Source organism: Cryptomeria japonica, chromosome 4, assembly GCF_030272615.1.
Source record: "Cryptomeria japonica chromosome 4, Sugi_1.0, whole genome shotgun sequence".
Lineage (NCBI taxonomy): Eukaryota > Viridiplantae > Streptophyta > Pinopsida > Cupressales > Cupressaceae > Cryptomeria > Cryptomeria japonica.
This window is the reverse complement of record NC_081408.1, coordinates 467724687-467743986: the sequence shown is the minus strand read 5'-3', so window position 1 is coordinate 467743986 and position 19300 is coordinate 467724687. Positions and strand designations below refer to the sequence as shown.

General features: G+C 38.5%; 1 protein-coding gene across 4 annotated transcripts in view; it reads right to left on the bottom strand.

Annotated features, from left to right (window-relative positions):
* The window catches only part of LOC131066634 (ribosome-recycling factor, chloroplastic), a 186109-nt gene that overhangs the window by 27798 nt on the left and 139011 nt on the right, over positions 1-19300 (bottom strand). For all 4 annotated transcript variants that reach the window (XM_058001468.2, XM_059219885.1, XM_058001447.2 and 1 more), the window contains exons 7-8: positions 12037-12134; positions 11838-11949 (exon numbers count right to left, since the gene is read on the bottom strand). In XM_058001468.2, coding sequence (XP_057857451.2) covers positions 11838-11949; positions 12037-12134 — 210 coding nt within the window. The remainder of the gene's footprint in view (positions 1-11837; positions 11950-12036; positions 12135-19300) is intronic.

Sequence of the window (19300 nt, the reverse complement as noted above, 5' to 3'; positions counted from 1 at the left end):
CTGAAACTCGTGTCCGTACTTCCTAGCAACTATCTCCTCCATATAACCATAAGGATCAAAATTCTCCCGTGGGGCAAAGAAGGTGAATGAATACAAGGCTAATTCCTTCTCTGCATCCTCTGAAGCTTGAGTATTAGGACATACCTCAACTGAATTCCCCAATATGATAGGTACGGGAATCCCATTTCCATGTTTGTGCCTGGATACCTTTGCACAAGCTACCAATTGTCTGGTTACCTCAAGTAACACTATTCTGTTTGTCGGATATCTCGGCAACATGTAGGGAGGTGAAGGACATCCCTGAACTCTGATGTATGTAAACTTTTGAAACTGGATGAACCATGCACCATACCTCTTCACAAGCTCTTGTGCATCCAGAGATAATCAATTGTGAATCCCGCCTTGCAATATCCTAGTGATGTTCATTGTGAAGGTATCATTGACTAACTTGTAGTCACTTCCAGGTGGATGATGCAGATGAACATAAGGGTCACAAACTCTCACTTCTCCGGGTCCTCTTCCGATCACACCTCTGTGAGGTAGCCCTGCATACTCGAAACTCCTGATCAAGGCATATATAACATATGAGCACATGTGGAACGACTTGGTAGGCCTTAGTCTTCTCAACTGCACGTCCAGGCTATTGCTAATAATTCTGGCCCAATGAAGCGTTCCTTTTCCTTCGACTATCACTTGAATGAAGAAGAACATCCACTTTTCGAAGTAGAAGGCTTGAGGAGCCCCTGTAACTCGATTGAGCAAAGTTATCAAATCTCTGTACTCCTCCTGGAAGTCAATCCTATGTGGTGTGTTAGGAATCTTGTTCAGACAAGGACGACTTTTGAGCAGCCAATTCTTGTTGATGAGGTTCAAACAGGTGTCAGGATCATCTTCGTACATTGACTTGGCTCCTAAACTTTTGTAAATCATATCTTAATGCTCTGGAAGATGAAGAGCCTCACTTATAGCCTCCTCTGAAAGGTAAGCTAAAGTGTTTCCTTCCTTGGATACGATCGATCTTGATTGTGAGTCATAATGGCGGGCACACTCGATCATCAGCTCGTGACACTGGACTGCCGGAGGGAATCCTGCCGCCTTGATGATGCCACTTTCGATTGTTCTCTTCGCGACAGGTGATGGCTTGCCAATGTAGGGGACCTCTCGAAACTTCTTCACACTGAAGTTTCCCAAGTTGGTATCTCCAATATTACTCCATTTGGACACGATCCTGGTCTCCAATTCGTCATTCTTCTGATCTTCCTTGATGAGAGCTGGACGACTAGTGGATGCTCCTGCCTTTGGAGTCGCCATCTTGACACCTACACAACATTTCACAATTAGCAATAAATCTTGAAGTGTAGAAATTAAACTTAAAAAGGAGGGTATAAGATTTTAGGAAACATCATGATAAATCTTGAGTTATTATTTCCTAATTAACCATGCGATACTTAGATTTTTCCAAAACAAATGTTCAAAAATCAAATCTTCAACAAGGGTGTCAAGATGATTTCGCCATACCTCCTCTTGGGTATTAAACTCTAAGAAATGATGCAAAAATAGATGAATTTCACTAGGCAAAATGTAGATCAAAGCCTTCCTTTGAATGAATTGCGCCTCTTCTAGCTTGGGAAAGAATAAAACTCCACTTCCTTCTAGCCTTCAACACTTGAAAGAAAATCGCTCCAAGCAAACCAGATTTCGCACCTCCAAGTAGCTCTCCAAATTCGCACTTAAGGCAATGATTGAATGATTTGAAATGTGAAAAAGCACCTCCAATATATAGAGCGCTCACCCCTTTGCTCCCTCTAGGCCGACTTGGCAAAAAGATAAATAAAATTCCAAAAAAAGGTGGCCGACTTGGCAAAATAAATCAAAATAAGGCCTTGAGCGCTTTATATTTAATTTTAATTTAATAAAAATTAATTTTAAATGCCTCCAAGATAGAAGTTCGATTTTTTAAGGCTTAAAATTAATTTATTAAATGCCAAAATGTTTTTAATTTAATGTCAATTTAATCTTAATTTTCCAAAACGCCTCAAAATTAGCAATGTTAGCGATCAAGTGCAATTTGGAGAATATAAATTTTTAAAACAAGGCTTAATGAGATTTCATGAGGATTTCGCCCTGGACCCTCTCTGAGGGTCAGGAGCGATTTTTGAATTTTAGCCTTGAATATTTCACATTTTGACTTGAAAATCTCCTGGAGGGTAGATTGATATCTAGTTAACACGTTGCACTTCTAAACTGACATTTTTTATGAGGAAAGATAGGTGAAAATGTAAATTTCGCCCTGGACCTTCACTGAGGGTTAGGAGCGATTTTTTGATTTTGAGCTTGATTATCCACCATTTTTCATTGAAACTTCATTCATCACTTGGCAATGTTCTTCCTTCATCCATCTCATCAAACTCGCTTTGTCGTTGCAAGGTAAAATGAGGATTTTCAATAATTTCGCTCTGGGCCCTCTCTGAGGGTCAGGAGCGATTTTTTGATTTTAGGCAAATTCCTTTATCTTTTAATCTTCAAATCACCTCCAAGGCATAACACATCACGTTCTCCTCCTATCCAAGCAAGATTTTGTCTCAATTCTTCAAACAAAGGAGAGAAAATTGGAAAATCGCTATGGGCCCTCTTTGAGGGTCCGGAGCGATTTTTGTAATTGCCTTCAAAATTTTGATTCTCAACGATTTCTTTTCACTTCAAGGCCTTTCAAACGTTGTTTCAAACCCATGCCTAACCCTAGCTTTCCTCAAACTTGGATGAAAAGTTCCCATATTAGGTTTCTCGCTGTGGGCCCTCTCTGAGGGTCAGGAGCGATTTTTGAATTTTAGGTTGATTTCATCTTGTGTTGATCCTCCAAGTTATATTCAATGGATAGAACATGCTTTCCTTCACCCCTTCCAATCATAAAACATACTTTGATCTTGTAAGAATAGTGCATATTTGAAAATCTCGCTATGGGCCCTCTCTGAGGGTCAGGAGCAATTTTTGCTACTTGGACCAAAATGCTTCACTTTTCACCTAAAAATCACTTTGCCAAGGAAGATGTCATCTTGTTCTTTGCTATGAATAAAAATTCATGTCCAAGAAAGGTCCAAAAATGTGCACACAAAGAAAATCGCTGTGGGCCCTCTCTGAGGGTCAGGAGCGATTTTACCTTTCCTGGGCAAAACCCCTTCAATTCATCATCTTTGATCAAGTCTGGATACTTCATTGTGCTCATTTCATCCATCCCCGTGCCTTTGACATCTTAAGTCGACCAAATAAGGCTAGCAATGACCCCTATAAGATTTCTCGCTGTGGGCCCTCTCTGAGGGTCAGGAGCGATTTTTGAAATTTCCACAAGGTCCTTCATCGTTTCAGGTCAAAACCTCTTCAGGCAGGTGGAGAAAGTCCTTTATTTTCCATTTATGATCAAAACTTGGTCTCTTTCCATTGCAAAATGAAGGAAATCAAAATCTCGCTGTGGGCCCTCTCTGAGGGTCAGGAGCGATTTTTCATTTAGTTTCCAAAATTCACTATCTTTCATGTCTCCAAACTGTCCAAAGCATCAAGTCACGTTCAATCATCCTTCCAGGAGACCTTGCACAAAGCAATTTAGAAAAGTCAGTGACAAATATGATTTAAACAACATTTTCGCCCTGGACCCTCAACAAGGGTCAGGGCGATTTTACCCTTTTTGGCCAAACTGCTTCAAATTTAAGTCTCAAACTGCTTCACAAGGCAAAGTCAAGTCATTTTCAAGGCCAGGAACCAGTTAGCAAGTCCATCAAAAACAAGAAATTGCACTCAGGATAAATTTCGCCCTGGGCCCTCTCTGAGGGTTAGGAGCGATTTGTCTGTTTCAAGCATCATCTTGCTTCAAAAATTTGATCAAAAACTCACCTAGGCAAGAACACACAATTTCTCCTTCAAAAATGCTAACACTTAGCCAAAATTGGATTTTACCCTAAAAACCTTTATTAGACCTAACCTGAGACCTATTTGACTCTCCTGGAAGACTTACCTAATTTCAACCATCTCAATTATTCGGGAGGACACTTAACAATTCTTCAAAATTTGACTGGACTCAGCCTGAATAACATCCAAAAGAACCCCTAAGGTTTAGCCCTAGTCCAGACAGACAACTCACTCACTCAAAACCCCAAAAACAGAGAGAAGAACAAGCAAAGAGAAGCAAAAAACAAAGCAAAAAAGAGGGGGTCCCCATTCCAATGGGGCGATGTGTGAAATGGTCACAACAAGTCCTAACTGAACACAACTTGTAGTTGCCTTGCATGTAATTACAAAAGTGCAAGTAGTGAATTAACTTGCATTTTACAAAAAGACTTTTACATGTAACTTGTCAAAAGAAAAACTACAACTAAAGATTACAAATGTGGAAAAATACAACTAAGTGTTGAAAAACACTTAAGCTGTAGCACGTGAAGACAAGAATCCTTCAAACTTTTGGATGATCATTTGTAGTTCATCGGGATCCGGTTCATGGGTGTTCTTGGCAACAACCATGGTCTTCACAATGGTATCATGGCATCGGAAGAGCGCAAAGCTGTTTTTCTCCAGGATGGATTGAATTTCAAGCAAAAAGATTTGGTGTTTCATCAATATTTGAATTGAAACAGCTGAGAATTGATCGCTCTTCCATTCATTATGAATCCTTATCTGCAAATCTGCAAGAACTTCTTCTGGTATTAGCTCTCCATCCTGACTTATTATGTTGCAAGAGGCCTTTACACAATGAGATACAATATCTTGGAAAACTTCACCCCGTAATCTCATTGCATCACCAATCTCCTCAATGAGGAATTTAAGAACAAGGGCCTTATTTTCTAGAAGCTCTTCAAATTCCAAGTACATGACCCTAGAAGAGATGATGGCATGCTCCTGTAGAACACTCAACTGTTGTTAGGACATGGCACGCTAGATTGTCAAACTATCTTCAAAACTTTCCAGATTCTTTTTGAAAGTATCGGAAGTCTCATCTAGTTTCTCTTCAACGGTTTCCAACTTGGACATCATCTGAAAAATGTCTTTCATCACTTTTGCACATAGATCATGAAGTTGATCAACCCAGGAATCCAATGCTTGTACCTTCTGAGCATCCTTTTCAACTCCACGAATTGATTCTTGGGAGCCGGAAGAACCTGTGGGATTACTCCCTTTAGTAGCAGGTTTTGTAATTTTATTAACAGTTGTCATAAGTTGTCGTTTTTCCTCTTCTAGCTTGTCTTTCTTTGCTAGAAGTTCATCACATCGCTGTACCAATGAAACTATAGAAAACTGAGCATCATGTTTAATCACCTCATGCGTTTGTTTACCCAATTCTATCCTTGTAACTTTGTAATCAACAGCTGACATTTCTTCAAGTGGCTTATCTGCAATGGGTTCAACAATTTCAGCTACCTTCATCTTGTTGTTGTCAACAGTTACTCTGGAGATAGTCTTGGCCTTTTTAGCAACCTTGGATCTAGACTGTTTAAGTTGCTGATAATCAAAGGCATCAGGTGAAATTTTTTGCTTCTTCCTTTTTGGAGTAAAAGAACTAAGCCATGGAGGTAAAGCCATCGACTCTCCTTCAGTAGTAGCTGTAGGCAAAGGAGAAGCAGTTTCTGTTTGAATAACCATGGTCATCCTGGGATGAATATCTGTTTGGATGGCGACCACGGTTTGTTCAGTAACCAATGGGCATGAAGATTGCCTCGTAAATTCTTCAAAACCAGAAGTGGAGGTATCAATCTCTGACAGTTGGATACATGCAGGAGTATCTTCAGGAACTTCCAGCACACTCTCTTGTTGATGATCAGGAGGCGGCTCGTATGCTGAAATAGGAATGGCATTCTGAGGAGATTCATCCACAATCAAGTCAAGAGGAGAAAGGGGCGTCTCAATGGAAACTAGGGAAGGGATCTCATGAGGCGAGTCCGATGCCGGAGACTTAGGAGCATCATTAGATTGCTGCCCTTCTTCTGGATTGTCCAAATCGATTACCTGAACATGAAAACGTGACTTTTCCTTCCCACGAACTGTCGCCTCCTCAGGAGGAAGCGCTACTGCCCGACTAACTCGCAATTTGATCCTTGTGCTCGAAGATGATGCGCCTTCCTTGTTGTCAACCTGAATCTCAGACTTACGTCCAAGAGGCCCCGTAGAATCATCTTCTTTTCCAATCTTGATTTTTATGAGTCTAACAGCATTACTTTTCAGCCAAGTGTTGGTGTTAGCCAAGATAGGCTAAAATCTCTCAAGAATGGATATGCACTCCTTGTGTGACCATTGGATTAAAGGAAGAAGCTTCCTCCACCCTTCGTGAAATATATTCAAGATCAAGTACGTGCCCATCGTCAATCATCCCTTGTGGAATATCCACCAAGTTCAAATCAACAATTTGCTCAACAGTGAGCCTGCAGTAATCCATCTTCAAAACTTCGACCTCTATACGGAGATCTGCCCAGATATCCTCAATGCGATGCACATGCAAGAAAGATTTTTTGATCTTCTCCTTCAAACCCCGGTAATCAAAATCAGCTCTGGATTTAAACCTTTTGAGCTTAATTTCCTGCATTTCGGTCTCCATGGCCTTGGCTTTAACGGATGTGACAAGAGAATGCCGGCCAATTTTCAATGGGTTTGTTGTAGAGATCCCCATTCCAACCTTATGTCTTGCGGACTGATGAGCGTGGACAGCCATAATCTGTCTTCCCAACTCCATAAGAATGATCTTATCAGTTGGGTATCTAGGGAGCATATATGGTTGCCCACTATAGCAGCCGATTCTCATATAGGTGAAGGTCGGGAATTGTAGAAACAAGCATCCATACTCACTCACCCTTTCCCATGCCTCATCTGATACCCTTTTGTTCTTCAGAGTTCTCTCAAACTGACACATTAAGTAACCGAAGAATGCATCTTGGACTCTTCTAAAATGCAATCTGTTGGGTCTCAAAGGCAACTGATCATAATATTCCTATACCAGTATAAGCGAGCGATCACCCTTGGTAGAAAGACCTGAAAAATGTCTAAGTGATGTTGCCAAGTACACCAAATATGGGTTCATGTAGAAAGTCATGGTGGAAGAGACTGTTGAAAGTTGTTCAGGCATCGCTGATGACTTCTCCCCATGATAGATGATGGGACTGCCTTATGAACATGATGAATCGGTACATCCAGGGTTCAAAAACATTAGAATGTTCAAGGCCCATTATCTTGCTGAGGAGGGATATGATGTCTCCTATTTCCCATTTGAAGTCACAGCGGTACAACTTAGCCCACCTTGAGAAGGCGGCTCGTGGCTCATGGATCCACCTGTTGATATGACGTTTGCAATCTTTTTCCCTTTTCACATAATACTCAACTGCACTCTCTTTGGAAATTTCCATGTAAACAGGTGCAGGAGGTATTTTGAAGACTTTCTCAATTGTGTCTGCATCAAGGCGGATTATTGCTTCGCCATCATCATTTTTAATGATTCTTGTCTCCTTGTCAAAGTGATGGGCGCAAGCGAGAACAAATTCAGGTTCTAGGGCAGCCACTGGAAAAGAAGATGCATGATGGATATGGCTGTCCAACAGCTGCTGCATATTGCTATCTTGTGGATCCTCAACCCTCTTGACAAACTCTGACATGTCCACATGCCCTATCTCTGTATCTCTTATGCAATCCAAAGGAGAGGAAACTTGGGAAGGTGCAACTCCGTTTTGGTACTTGTCATATTTATACTTCATCTTCTTTGGAATTGGTGATGACAGCAAATCTGACATTGATGGACAACCTGGAATACTGTGATGAAGACTTAAAAGCTAAGTCACCGCGTTCGAATTCGAATTCGAGTTCGGCAACCATAAAATTCGGATGAAGTTTAGCGAGGGTGAAAATTTCGGAAAAAAAATTCGACATTAAATTCGCCTTATATAAGTTTTTTATATATAAGTAAATATATCCAATAAACTATTAAATTAGTATAACTATTATTTTTTAAAGAGAAAAGATGTTAAATTTAAATTTATTATAATTAAATATTACTTTTTATAAAAATTAACATAAATAATATAATATTTAAACTTTTATTGACATCTAAGTCAATATTTTAATTAAAAATTAAAGTTTTGACAGCCAAAAAAAACATAAAGGAAAAAGTAATTTTAAATGAAAATAAAAACCTAATTGAAAACTAAAACGATGTTCACACAAGACTAGCCGCATCCTGGGTTACGCGAAAATTGCAGAGCATAAGGTTTTTCACGTCGGGCTTGCAGGGCATTGGGCGTCGGGCATCGCCTCTCTTCAAATTTGCAGGGCATTGTTTGGTCGCGTTGGACATGCACGACGTTGCTTCTGTTCACACATGTAGCTTCACGAAAGTCTGTGAATAGATTCCAGCAAACCCGTGAAGGAAGCTCACGTTTTTTAAATACGTTTTTGATTAAAAAACCCTTACCCATTGATCGTACGAATTTAAGGCGAACTTAACCGAATTTTTTGGGCTTTTAAAAAATTCGTTGAATTTCAAATCTCATGGATGAAATTCGCCGAATGTAGTGACTTAGCTTAAAAGTGTTAAGGCAACATCATATTCAGCTGCAACTAACATTTTTCCTTCTTCAAATGGGAAAAACTTCTACTCTTGAACTTCACGACTTTGTGAGAGAAAGAGGGGACATAAATGGGAATGGGGAAATCCTGACTTTGACCAATTTTGGATCTTGGGGAAATTTTTGCAAGTATACAAGTTGGAAAGAGCATACATGCAATCGAATTTTTAAAACCCGAATGCAAGTACACTTGTAAATTTGCAAATGGAGAAATGGGTGGAAAATGAGAATTAGACTTGCGGGAAATGACGAAAAATGGAAAACACGGATATGGGTGACATGAATGGAGAAAAATGGGAAGATCCGGGAATATCATTTTCATGAAAATGGGAAGAACTTTTCAACATGTAATCCGGTTCTTAAAACCCGATTTTGAAAGGAAGAGTATTTCACATCTTTTCAACTTGGAATTTTATCCAAAAATGGTTAAATTCTTTAACCGTAAGGGAAGAACAAAGATTTCCAGCCAACTTGTAATCGGGATTTAAAATCCCGAATACAAGTAAAGAGGGAAAATGGGGAAGATCAATGCAATTCAAAAATTGCTTATGAAGGGGGAAAATCTCTCTCACAAAAACCAATTTTTGGGGCAAGAACAACATATTTACAAATTTACAACTAGAAAGGAAAATAAGAAAACAAGAAAACAAGAAAACAAGAAAATAAAACATGGAAAGGAAAGAAATCATACCTTGCTCCAATCTGAAAATGCTCCTTCAACAAGATGATTAATCTTTGAATCAAGAAAACAATCCCTTAAATAAGCAATGAATGAACTCCAAAAACCCTTGCCACATTTTTCCCAAAACGCCTAGGGCAGAAAAACGTGGTAACAAATGCAAGCAAAATGGCACAAGAAGTGGCCAAATCTTCCTCTAACTCCAACGCCTAGGTAAGAGAGGCAAAAACGATTTAGGAGATGGCAGATTTGTGGAGTAAAAACACCCCAAAATGTGGATTCAAGGGACCATGTGGAAGGGGATTTCGCCAGAAAATCAGCAAATAAGAATCCCAAATGGCGTGAAAGATGTTTGCATTTGCATGAGAATAGGAAAGAATCCTAAATGCCTTGCATCTCCAACAAATCTCCACAAAAATTGCATCGAAATCTTCAACAAATCCGTTATTCTTGCTGGTCGGGTTTTTGAAAAAGATGAACAAGTTCGATTTTGCATGTATTGTTGAAAATTAGGTTTTTTGGACAATATAACAAGTTTAAAATGTCACTTTTCCCTCAACAAGGCAAAATCGGGTTTTTTGGGCAACATGACAAGTTTTAAATGTCACTTTTCCCTCAACAAGGCAAAATCGGGTTTTTAAAATGCAATTACATGTTTAAAATCCTTCAAAAATGCACTTTATAGAGAAAATCGGGTTTTTTGGGCAAAATAGCAAGTTTTAAATATCACTTTTTCTCATTCCTAGGCAAAATCGGGTTTTGGAGAGAGATGTGCAAGTTTAAAATTACTTGTAAAGGGAAAATAAAATCCCTACAACAAGTAATAATAACTTGCACGTATGTAATAGGGGTTTAAAATCCCTATTACAAGCAAAAGCCATTAAAGTAGGGGTTTTAAAAAAGAATTAAAAGTTTACTTGTAACTTAACCCAAAAATCCATATTTTAACTGAAAAGCCAAAAAGCATCGAGGAAATAAAAAGCAAATTACAAGTTTTTATTTTTTAATAAAGTGCACTTGTAATTAGCCAAAAATTTCCCTACAAGACCAAAACAATGGAAATCATTAAAACTTGCAATTCAAGAGAAATTTCCCACCTGCAGTCAGGGAGAAAAAACCCGAAATTGAAGGAAAGACATAGCAAACGAATCCAGAATGCGACGAAATTTGGAATGTGATTCGAGGATGGACTGAGGATTAAGCCAATCCAAGGATTAGTTGAAAGTCTGCCTCGGGAAGCATGCCATAGAGTAAAATTTTCATTTTTTCACCAAAAATTTATGTAATGGTCCTTCATTTTTGAAAACAAAAATGAGGACAACAAATAGCAGTCCCATAAGGGGCACTAATTTAACTAAATGAATTATAGTTGCGATGAAATTAAATAAATGAAATCTAAAGGATTTTTTTGGTGAGATATTCTATGCTTTATCATTTTCAGCCAGGCAATGGAGATGATGTTTGGAATCCCAAGTTAATGATGATTTACAGTACTGATAATTAAGGGACAGTATCTGCAAGGATGTCCTTTGATGGCTTACCGGAATGAACATTAAGAGACACCATTCAGAAGGATGTCATTCAGTGATGTCTCCACTAATGCCAAACCCATCATGTTTTGATTACTAACATGTGTAAGGGGAGTCCGTAGTTATTCTGGACATAGGCATGTATCTTCTTTCTTAGTGCAGGTATTGATGGGACAGTCTGTATCAATGCTCTTTGAGGAAAACTGGGTGTTGCAGAATGGTATTTCTGATGAAACTGAATTCATCACACAACTATTATCTTAGGAATTTGATTGGTTCATGCATTTAGTTATCTTACATGTCCAGACAATCCTGTACATGCATTCTAGCATTGATAACAATCCTTGACCACAATGAAGGGATGAGATAAACATCAACTAATAGTGCATTGGCAAGGGAATTTTGGCAACATATCATGGATGGAATCTATTGCATATTGCAGCTACAAATGTACCATGTAAATAATAGAAATGGCAAAACTCAAAATTATAGACAGATTTATGAATCAGTCCTAATACTATTGCATATCTGCACTACAAAGTGTCAACCCCAACTAATGAAGTATGATTGTGGGAGGGAGCATTAGATATTATCAAAGAGGTGAAAAACATGTGCATCAAAAACGTATGCAAAAAGCAACATTTCAAGAATTCTCATGGCTAAAAGGTAGGAGGCTATACCTCCCATTTTCATAATTCTGACATTGAAACCCGGACTTTGGGGCCATTAAAATTTCAAAAACATTCTCAAGGGCTAATACATGTCTTGATATATTTATATCCTAATATCTTCTCGTTAAAATAGAATTTTGGGGAAGATACAGCTATTACACTTTTTCAAACTGGTGTCCACAACATTTGAAATAAGTACCACAAGACTGCTTTGAAGAATAATGGAGGAGTTATAAAATGCATAGTTTGTAAATTTAAGATTCTGTCCTACTATGTTCAACAATTGAAATGCAGGAAAACAACATCAAATCACTGCAAAGGTGTAAAACCGAAAAAAAAAACTCAAAGTATTAACTGAATCAAACGTTACCTTTCTTCTTTCAGCTGTCAGCTGTGGAATATTTAATCGAATTATATTTCCATCACTGCTTGGAGTTAAACCCAGATTAGACTTGCTAATGGCTTTTTCAATAGGCTTTACACTGCAAAATATAAACCCTGTTAACCTAAATAGGGAAATGTCAGCATGATCAAATACAATAATGAGAAATAAGCGTTGCTTTTCTTACCTGGACTTATCAAATGGCTGAATCAAAAGAGAATTTCCTTCTGTCACACTAACTTGTGCAAGACTCTTGAGGTTGACAGGGCTTCCATAGTACTCAACCTACCAAGATTATAAGTATTAGAATAACTTAAGTGTATGATCTAGTACACCCCATTGCCATCCAGATTTAATAAGGTGTCATAAACAATATCAACAATGACAATTGTGAATTGTGAACTGTGAATGCAAAAATATTAACATATTTGGTTCAACCTAAAGAAAAGAAAAAGTATTACTACTTTTAGAAGAAATTAAATACAAAGTATTACTAATTTTAGAAGAAATAAAACATTTCCCCTGCCATGTGAATGATAAAATGGTAGCATAACTGTCCATTTTGAAGTGTCACACCAAAATTTGGAATGAAATGAAAACGAATTCATCGGCTAATTTTTGCATTGTAAGATGCATTAAACTGCAAAACCATCTAACATTATAGAAACAAAATCAAAAATTTAAGAACCATGAAATAGGCACAGAAATGAGACAACTTTCTACTCTTAACTCTTCTTTGTAGGTGAGCTTGAAAAATGCAAAAGAAGTTGTTTATCAATATTTGGGTGTTTTGCTCATATTTATACAGTCTAGTTTAGCCAAAGATGAATCTCATCATATTTCTGGCCTCAACCATTGGCTACTTCCAGAGTTTATTCCATATCATACAAAAAAACTATGCACAAATAAGTAAATTTTCCTTCTAGTTAAGAGCTTTTTGCATGAGTTTGTTATGCAGCAAAGTCCCACCTTAATTTGATCTACTTCCATCTGCAGGATGGCTATAACAAGGGAGGCTTTAGCTTTCCCATCCACACTAATACATAATATTCTCACTGGTAATAAATGCATATGACATACCAACTAAAAAAGAATCAGAGGCTTACTTCAAGCAAAATAGGAAACAAACTATGATTATAGAGGGTTTCTCTAAATTAGGGATATAAAAGTACTTGAAATTACTTTGAATTTATTGAAGTGTGTGATGAGGCAAGGAGAATGGAGAGGGGGATCTTCCATTCAGAGTAATGTCTTTGAAATTCTTTCAATCACTACAATGTGATCATCTGCAGTCACCAACTTGACAAGGCTCCAATTATCAATATCCCAGCCATAGAAGAGGTACAGCAAAAAATTAGACTTATAATGGGAGAGTTTGACATGCAAAATTATAGGACTATAACCATGTCCAAAATTCAAAGAGGGCAAGATGGTAGAGAATTGGAATGGAATTAGGAGAAAGATTGAAATAATGATAGGACCTAGGAGCTACTTTACAATTAATATTTAAAGAAAGAAGTTAGGATGCCACTAATAATGACAATAGTAATGGCCCAGTCCACCCTTTTGCAACTGGATTGACCATATTTTTATGTAGTGGCCCAATTCTTGACTAATGAACACAACACCCTTTTTGTATATTATGGGATTAGAGCGCTAACCTTGGGGAAAGGACCCAGTGATCCAGAAGCATCTCAAGTGTCATGCAATCTTGCATCAACCAAAAATATGTTTGGTATGCAAGTTTTGGTTGCACTCATTTTTTTGTTTTCTTTATTGTGTTTTCTGTTTTGGTTCTTACTCTTCACATTGGTTGCTCGGCTCAAAGACCATGCATGGCATCATGATCCAAGTGTATTTGACCATTAAAACTGCATGCATATGATCTTTGGCATGCACAAATAATTTCCACATCTATTTCTGAGCTGCACGCTTTAGTTGGTTTGGAACATAATTTTTTCCCAAGTATGTGATGACCTCCACTCTAGGAACACATATATGCATTACCCGATAATTTCCAAAAGACTGTAAGCATGATCACCATTGATCAGATCGGATCAGAGATGTTATTAAGTGACGGGCAGTGAAACTTTCGCTCTTCATGGCATGTATAGGAGACGTTACACTATCCAATGCAATGCCACTATAGAAAAATGACATAAGACGTGATGAATGATGATTACGGAAGGCGGATAGCAACATCGATTATGGCCCATGTCTACATGTCTACATCACGTGAGTATAATGACAGCGATAATCAAAAGAATAATTGATTAATTAGGTGATTCACTGATAATGACATCAAGAGGTGCGATAAAGAGTATTTGACTAATGGACATACTCTAAAGAACACAATCAAAATAGTTAAAGTGCCAGTAATTTAAGAAAGTGTGCGATTGGTATAATAAATTAGTAATTCTTGAAGGAGTATGATTTGCTTAACAAATCGATGTTATGAAGCAAGGTGATTGTGGAGAGGCATAAGACACGTCCTGAAATACAACCTATCCTTTCGGTATTCCAAGATATAGAAGGCAATTGAAGTTAGACAATCAGGGGAACAGGACATTCAGATACTTCTCGACTCGCAATTTCATCAACACCCAATCAGATACAGTTGCAGATCGGGTATAGTTCCTCAGGATCATCTCGCACATGTTAAGTATCAGAAAGACAGCAATACTTGCTTGTATACATCTTGTAATATCGGAATATAAGTAATAATAATAATATTTCATAGAACAATCTCTGATAAACGGATATCATAAGCTTTCATTCTTGCGATCCAGTAGCTTTGATTATTACTGTTAAGTATTAACTAGGACTTTAGGAAAAGAAGTCTCTTGCAAGTGATTCTGCAATCTAATTGTCTCAGTCCATAAAGGGGACCTCACAAAGTATCCTAGTGGTGTGTTGGGTCAATGGCTTACAAATTGATCATCGACTTCTTAATGGGTTAAACGATGATGCCTATTAATTAGTTATTCGAACAGTTCTTTGGAAGATCAGCTATCCTGGAAGGTGACCCGTCCCAAGCTGACAATGAATTTTCTTGAAAAATGTACCAGTTGAAGAGGCCATGTAGATTTGATTCTATATATGTGCAGAATATTGAAAGATAGGTAGTTGGCTGATTGGAGCGAAGGTTGTTGGTATTAACCATTACTGGATTCAAGGTGTAGAGAGTCTCTATACACCTATGTTGTAATTTGTTGTTAATGTGTTGCCAATAATTGTGCAATGATATAAGTTCTATGAATTCATCGTATTAATTCTCTGAAACACCTCTTTTGAGCTATTCATCATATATTCTACATATGTGATGACTAGTAGTTCATTTAACTTCCATCAATACATTAATTGGCATCAAAGAAACTGTTCTAAGTCCTGAAAGAGGTAAGTTGTGCTCCATGATGGAAGAAAATTGTGCATTCGTTGCATTGAAGGTGGTCCAAATGTGAAAATGTCTCATAAAGGTGGTAGGAAAAATGGTTGAAATGCTAGAGCACCATATGACTATCTATTGACGTGGCTAAAGTCATATCGCTACAACTCTATCCGGCCAACACAGAATAGAATGTACTCGCTGAGTATCATATCCTCTCTTGTATAAGGAATCCCTATGCTGTTTTAGTTGATCAAAAGGGACAACCTCAAGGTTTCAAATGTCAGTTCTTGACTGCGGGATAACTCAACGGTCAATGTGTTTTGCTGGGACCACAAGGGGCCTTACGTTTACAACAAGTCGATCTGCTGGGATTCTCAAACTGGGAAATAAAAGCAAAGGAGAAGGGTTTAGGAAACCTAAAATTAACAAGACTGGTGTGCGAGTAGACAGATTCAACATAACCAATCCCTGCTTGGCCAGAATAACTCGCAGCCTCACAAGAACGGTGCAATCTTCAAGGTGACTTCGAAGATTTTCAGATTGCAGATGCATGCCTAAGCACCCAATTCTGGCACAACTCAGACGGACACCTGCAATTGAACTAAACAAAATTTTAATGGCTCAAACTAACCATACATAGGGATACATAATCAGCATATCCCCAATGGTATGAACCTCAATCCATCAAATACCTACACACCAAAAGGATCTATCTACCCTTGCTGAAAGAAACCATGCAAACAAAAGAAAACCAAGATAACAAACACCATACTTCAATGTTCATATATTGATTTTGGTTGTCATTACAACAATTTCTGCAGCAGTTCTACTCTATTCCTACTTAATCTAGCTACTAAAATCTCTAACTATCTAACCTGTCTAACTCTAAAAATCTAACCCTTTACAAAAGAAAGGCCTCTGCCTTATATAGATTTTACAATTTGAATCGATGGCCAGGATTGATTGAATCCAAGGGCCCTGATCTGCCTTCTAGAACTTGGCAGCTTTAACCCATGCCCATTCAATCCTCAGTTATCTCCCCAACCACTTTCTCAACTACCCATCACTATTTGGCATTAATTCGGTCAATTTGGCAATTGGAGATAACTAACTTGTGTCCCCTCACTTTGAATTCATTAGATGGGGCCCACAGGCAACTCTCTTTTTACAATAAATAATTTCAGTTTTTTAAACTGATTTTTTGGAATTAAATCCAGCTCTGTATCTTTCTGAGAATGCATATTTGGAGTGTTCTTTCATTTTTGGTCTTGAAGAAGGACTTCGACTTTGTGACAGAAATGCGTGATTTCATCCCATAAATTTGACTTTACACTCTTTGTCCTCTTCCTCTCATGCGGGCAGACAAAAAATGGGGATCCCCGTCAAGGTTGGGGTGTGTGTGCAGAACGCACAACAAATGCCGACTCGGTTGGGAAATGTTCCTGAACATTTCAAGGATGACTATCCGGATCGAACCCCAAAATCTCTAGTATATACCCCACAAAACAACACAAACGACAAAAGACAGATTCAAAGTAAAAATGAGGTCGCAAACTGAATCAAGTCACCAACCTTGAAAATCAAGTGTGTGTAGTGTTCATTCCAGCTTAAAGAAAGTTGGGATATCATCGTTCAATCAAGACAAGTTACCTTGCGGACTCATTACTCCAAAAGCAACCTGGATAGAGCCTTGTTGCCAATGAGCGTCTATAGCTCAGGCGGAGTTATCGCCTATAAGCTCACAGAGATTGCTCTGTTTCCGGTAGATTTCTTTTTGAATACCGACAGAGGTGTCTACACTCCCAAAGCCAAGTTTTTGATATTTCTTTGCTTTTCAATTTCTTTCTTTTGATTTTTCTTTTATTTTCATGTTGGTTGGTAAGCAGTGAAGCCTACGTGGGATTGAGCATTATAGTGGTCGCTGAAGCAGAGCTTCAGAATTTTCACTTGCAATGACTTCACTTTGATAAAACAATAGACTTGGGCAATTTTAAGCGTTAAATGTGCAGTGATCGTAATTTTGGTGACAAAACGCAGTAAGCAACTAAATTTTTAGAACAACTAAGCCTTAAACCAAATAAGTTGACTACGAGGGCAACCGTCAATTAGGTTCTCTACCAAAGTAGCCTTAAACCAAATAAGTTGACTACGAGGGCAACCATCAATTAGGTTCTCTACCAAAGTCGGCATCCAAGAAACAGACTGACAAACATCTTGACTTCGCACACCAATGCCATGCATAGCAAACATAACCCTACAAAAATGACAGGGAGACAAGCCCTTCCGAAAGGACACCTACGCTACGGCAAAGAAAACTAACTAAAGCAGAAAAACAAGAAGTCTAAGCTAAGAACAAAAAATAAACTACTCTAAAACAAAAAAACAAAAAACCTAAACTAACTATATACAAGAAGAGACTGACTGTACAAGACGTGGACTATACTCATGCGTTCCCGACCCAGGATGATTTCTTAGTATGTGCAACAGTTATGGGGCAACGGGAATAGTTCTCAATTTGGATAGTTTGTCTTTATATTTTGAAAAGAAATTTTTCAGTTGGCCACTCTCAGATTTAACCAAGATGTCGGGTAGTATGATCAATTGGGGAAGTTCATTAAGTCCGTGGTTACTCCATTTACAGGTTGTCTTCCCAGAATATTCAAAATTAAACTAAAAATTTTTAGAATTAATAGCAAAAAGGAAAGAAACAACCTAGTGGGATTCTGAGTCATGCGAGGTGTCGTGCGGTGGAAAAGCTTCAGCAGCTTCAGGAGGTCGCAACTGGTGGTGATGTATCCCGCTCACGTTCAGCTTGTGCAGATTAGCATCAAATTCTACCTCAGGTTGCATAGGTTGAAAAGCAGTCTCGAATTTGAACTCAAAGAAAGTGGAGTGCATCATCTATCGTTGCATCCTCAGGTTGCATGAACAATGCGGCTTTATGTGTTTCTGTCAGCATATCCCCAAACAGCAGCGACTCTTTGATAGCTTGGCCCTCAAAAATGTCTTCAACGGGCTCTTGGACTGCATCGTCCATTGGCAGGGCTGCTACAAATTGCTCTTCAGCTTGGGGCTGATCTTCGAAACTCACTTGATCATCTTCCACCCTAGCTTCATCAAGTGTAGGGACAGCACAATCATCTTTTGTCGCATCTTCCTTTGGTGCAAGGACAACAAAATCATTCGCTGCCACAATCTAATTGACTAGTTCATCTTGCTCAACACTTGGCGACTCCATCTTAACATCATCAGGGAGTGTGCTGCTGCATTGATCTTGAGATCTTTTGTACTCATCTGCGGCAAGGTAGGCACTCCACACCTTGTTGGTGATGGTCTCCTCTGGTTCTTCCGACAATCCATATTGGGCTTTAACTTGATTGACTGTCTCCATGCATAACGAGCAGGTGAATTTTGAGTGTGGAGTGCGATGAATTTTGCACCACCAAGGTGACAACACACTCTCTTAGCATAATTCCTCTTCGAGACCAAACTGGTTCTCAATCCGGTCCCTAAATCGTGTAAACTCATTAGTGCTTGACGGAGGATTGGGGATATCCGGTTGTTTGAACTCTTTTGACTTGGGGATATCACAAAAGAATATCTTCCCTGTAATGCTAACTCGACCCTTGACAAAAACGTCAAGCAGTTCGACTCCTCGTGCTCTGTTGTGCCATGAATTCTGCAATGACCTGCAGATACGAATTCAAACAGCTGCTTTGGATACAACTACAGACTCAACCTTTTGCTGGATTTGGGAAATGTCGGACTGTGGATAGTCTTCATGAAATGGCTGGCCCGACATACTGACTCAGAAAGTTTTTGGTATTTTCAGATTTTTTGGTTTTTTGGTTTTTTGGTACCTTGCATATCCCAAATATGACATTGTGCTGCAAGGACCCTGACAGGCCCTCCTTCTAGCACCAATTTTGTTGAGCACGGAGGAGGGTAAAAAGTTATAAGGTTACTCCTGGAAAATATAGACTGATATGATCTGGGTTTAGCTGTTTAGACATTCATCATACCAACCTATTGTGACCATTTCACACATCACCCCATTAGAATG